Source organism: Limulus polyphemus, unplaced genomic scaffold (genome assembly GCF_000517525.1).
Source record: "Limulus polyphemus unplaced genomic scaffold, Limulus_polyphemus-2.1.2 Scaffold5077, whole genome shotgun sequence".
NCBI classification, from domain to species: domain Eukaryota; kingdom Metazoa; phylum Arthropoda; class Merostomata; order Xiphosura; family Limulidae; genus Limulus; species Limulus polyphemus.
This window is the reverse complement of record NW_013670687.1, coordinates 10758-14147: the sequence shown is the minus strand read 5'-3', so window position 1 is coordinate 14147 and position 3390 is coordinate 10758. Positions and strand designations below refer to the sequence as shown.

At 35.5% G+C, this 3390-nt stretch overlaps 1 protein-coding gene across 1 annotated transcript in view; it reads left to right on the top strand.

Moving 5' to 3' along the window:
- LOC106472093 (zinc finger protein 558-like) overlaps nt 1-3390 on the top strand; it is a 32956-nt gene that overhangs the window by 26623 nt on the left and 2943 nt on the right. The window contains exon 7 of the mRNA XM_022400701.1: nt 2660-2743. Within this exon, the coding sequence (XP_022256409.1) occupies nt 2660-2743 (84 nt within the window). The remainder of the gene's footprint in view (nt 1-2659; nt 2744-3390) is intronic.

Below are 3390 nucleotides of genomic sequence, written 5' to 3'. Positions count from 1 at the left end.
TGTGGAGAATCCGTTGACCAGATTTTTGGCTCATCCCACCAACTTTGGCCACTTCTGCAGTCGTTAATCCATGGACCAGGACGACCCGGACGCTGCTCAGTTGTTCCCTTGCCGTGTTTCCTGAACTGCACGATGATTCTGTTGACTGTTGAAAGCAGGATTCCCTAATTCTGCGAAATTTGCCACTGACTTATTCCACCATCTGCTTGACCAACTATCCTTCCTCTAATAAAATCTGACAATTCGAGAGAACCTTGAGTTCTAGGCATGTTGTAGCACAAGATAATTAGTGTGCGGACCATTTGCATTTATATAGTGCTCTGTGAACACAAATTAGTTAGCATAAATCAGTTAAATAACGAAAAATTTGGTGTCTATTTACTTGTGACCACCCAGTGTATATATATATACATATAAAACTTAGTTTTATAGGACTAACCAAATAAACAAGATCAACAAAATCATTGGACTACATTTAATACCTGCTTACAACTTGTAAGCTTACAATACCTGCTTACAACTTGAGAGTCAGACGCTTTGTAATCGGAGAAAAGGTTACATTTGTGTCAGGTTTACACTAACGTCGAGAGATGTGGCTAAATATCGCCAAACGCACACGTAACTATTGATTATTTTATACTTTGTTTTTGTCTCATCTGACGACAAGTGAAATCCATATAGAGTGAATTCACACAGGAGTTAACGTGTCGGGCTGTGGCTCGAAAAGGTTCCAGGATCGAGACGTGGTGTCGCTCAACACATTCGACTCTTTCAGTTATGGGTGCGTAATGAAAGTGACTGTCATTCCAGTTATCTGGTTCAAAGAGCCGGATAAAGCCCTTGTAGAGGCGCACTTTTCCCGAACATGCTTCTGTTATTATTTAAAACATTTCTCAAAGACCGCCCTTGTCTTTTCGTTACTGATCAAAGTTACAGAATCTCTATTCATTCCTGGTAGCAATAAAACACGAAGGTGAAAATAAAAGACTCAATGAAAGACAAAAGTAAGAAGCCCTATAACCCGAACGCTTTCGAAAGGTAGGTAGGCCTTTTTTTTAAAAAAAATCAGGAGTAAACTGTTTAGTTAGTCTTAGCTTTCAAAGTGATTAGGCACGTGATGTACGTTTAGTCATGCACAATGTACTGTTACTCTTTTGTTGAAAAAAAAGTAACGACAAAGTCAAGCAATATAAAGAGGTTCCATGAGAGCAAGTTCAAAGGTCATACACATATTTAAGGTGGTTTGTCATGTGTCAAGAAACTGGTTACCTAACATTTTCAGGTAAACGATCCACAAAAGTTTGTCACGAGAAATGTATCTTCCTCCCCTCCGAAAAAAAAAACAAAAACAAACAAACAAGTATGCCGGAACAAAGGGTATTGTTTAGTAATACAGTTTTCCACCTATGTGGAATGGAATTTGTCCATGATTATGCATTCAGTGTGTACTCATTGTTTGAAAGGGAACAGTCTTCAAACAAAAACTTGGTTTGGTTGTTGTTAAGAATGAGCCACCTGTGCTCTGCCCAGCACGGCATTTTCAAGAAATGCGTGTGTATCGTAACAGGAATTAAACATTAATGTTTTACAACGGTTTATTAATAATAATAAGAATTAAACATTAATGTTTTACAACGGTTTATTAATAATAATAACAATTAAACATTAATGTTTTACAACGGTTTGTTAATAATAATAAGAATTAAACATTAATGTTTTACAACGGTTTATTATTATTAATAATAATATATTAAAATAATTAGCGGTAGATCACAAAGAGAAGTTCCAACAATAAAATATTGAAGAATAACGTACTCTTTGTAAAACTATTGTTTGTTTTTATTTAAAGCGAAACGTTTTACTGACAAGAAAATGGACAACTGAACAATGTCTGGAAAGAAGTCTGGTAACAGGACATTACAAGGTTACTCACTTAAAGATTCTCTTTAATTTTAATTTTTATTTGAATACGGTTGATAAAAAATATCAACCTCCCCCCCAGTGGCTCAGCTAGAATCCGGGTTTCGATACCCGTGATGGGCAGAGCACAGATGGCCCATTGTGTAGCTTTGTGCTTAATTACAAACAAACAGACAGACAAATCCAAGATGTAATGTAATGCTAAGCTGCATATTCTTGAAGTTTCTGTATAATTAAATAATACTGTTGGAGTAAAAAACATTTCAAAATAATATATATAGAACTGTGTTTTCCAAAATATAAGTTTCACATGTGAAGTTTTAGGACAGATTTGTATAGACCTGTGTTTTCCATGTGATAAGCCTCACCTGTATAGTTTCAGAGACATATATTAAACTATGTTTTCCAGGTGATAAGTCTCACCTGTAAAATTTCGAAACTACACAGGTGACGATTATCACCTGGAAAACATAGTTTAATATATGTCTCTGAAACTATACAGGTGACGATTATCACCTGGAAAACATAGTTTAATATATGTCTCTGAAACTATACAGGTGACGATTATCACCTGGAAAACATAGTTTAATATATGTCTCTGAAACTATACAGGTGAGGCTTATCACCTGGAAAACATAGTTTAATATATGTCTCTGAAACTATACAGGTGAGGCTTATCACCTGGAAAACATAGTTTAATATATGTCTCTAGAGACATATATTAAACTATGTTTTCCAGGTGATAAGCCTCACGTGTGCGGGTTTTGCCAGAAAAGATTTGCTCTTGCCTGTAATCTTCGAGCTCATTTAAAAACTCACGAAGGTTTGTATTATCATTTTTACGTATTATTATTATTATTATTCCGTAATATTAGTGTTTCGTTAATTTACTCCTATTTATATAATACTTAATAATGTGAAAGTGCAGTATTGTGGGTCCCAACTACGGCGCTGCCGTATATAATACTTAATAATGTGAAAGTGCAGTATAGTGGGTCCCAACTACGGCGCTGCCGTACGTTATTGTTCTTATCTTTGTCATTCCTCTGCTGTAAGAACAAGATAAACATAGGTTAGGATATTTCTTTTTAGGCGTTAGCGCTGTTACAAATAAGTAAATGGAAACGAAAGTGGAGCAAGGCCTGCTACCTTGAAGGACAAACTTCGCTTGTGAAGACTGAAGGCCTCTCTGTAAAGATCAGATGGCATGCCATCATAAGGCTCCTCCAGTAGCTAGTACATAGAATATAGTACACTGTTACAGCTGACGTACCTGCCTAACCTTGGTCTCATTTTTAATAACCATCACTCGACAAGAATATTAATATTAATTCAGTCTTCGAAAGAAAGAAATGCCTCATCAATATGCAAACCAACAGAAGCGGAAGAAAGAAATGATAGAGTTAGTTAGAAAAAAGAAAGTCAAACGTACAATAATATCAGTTATTCAAGTAATATGTATCTCAAAAG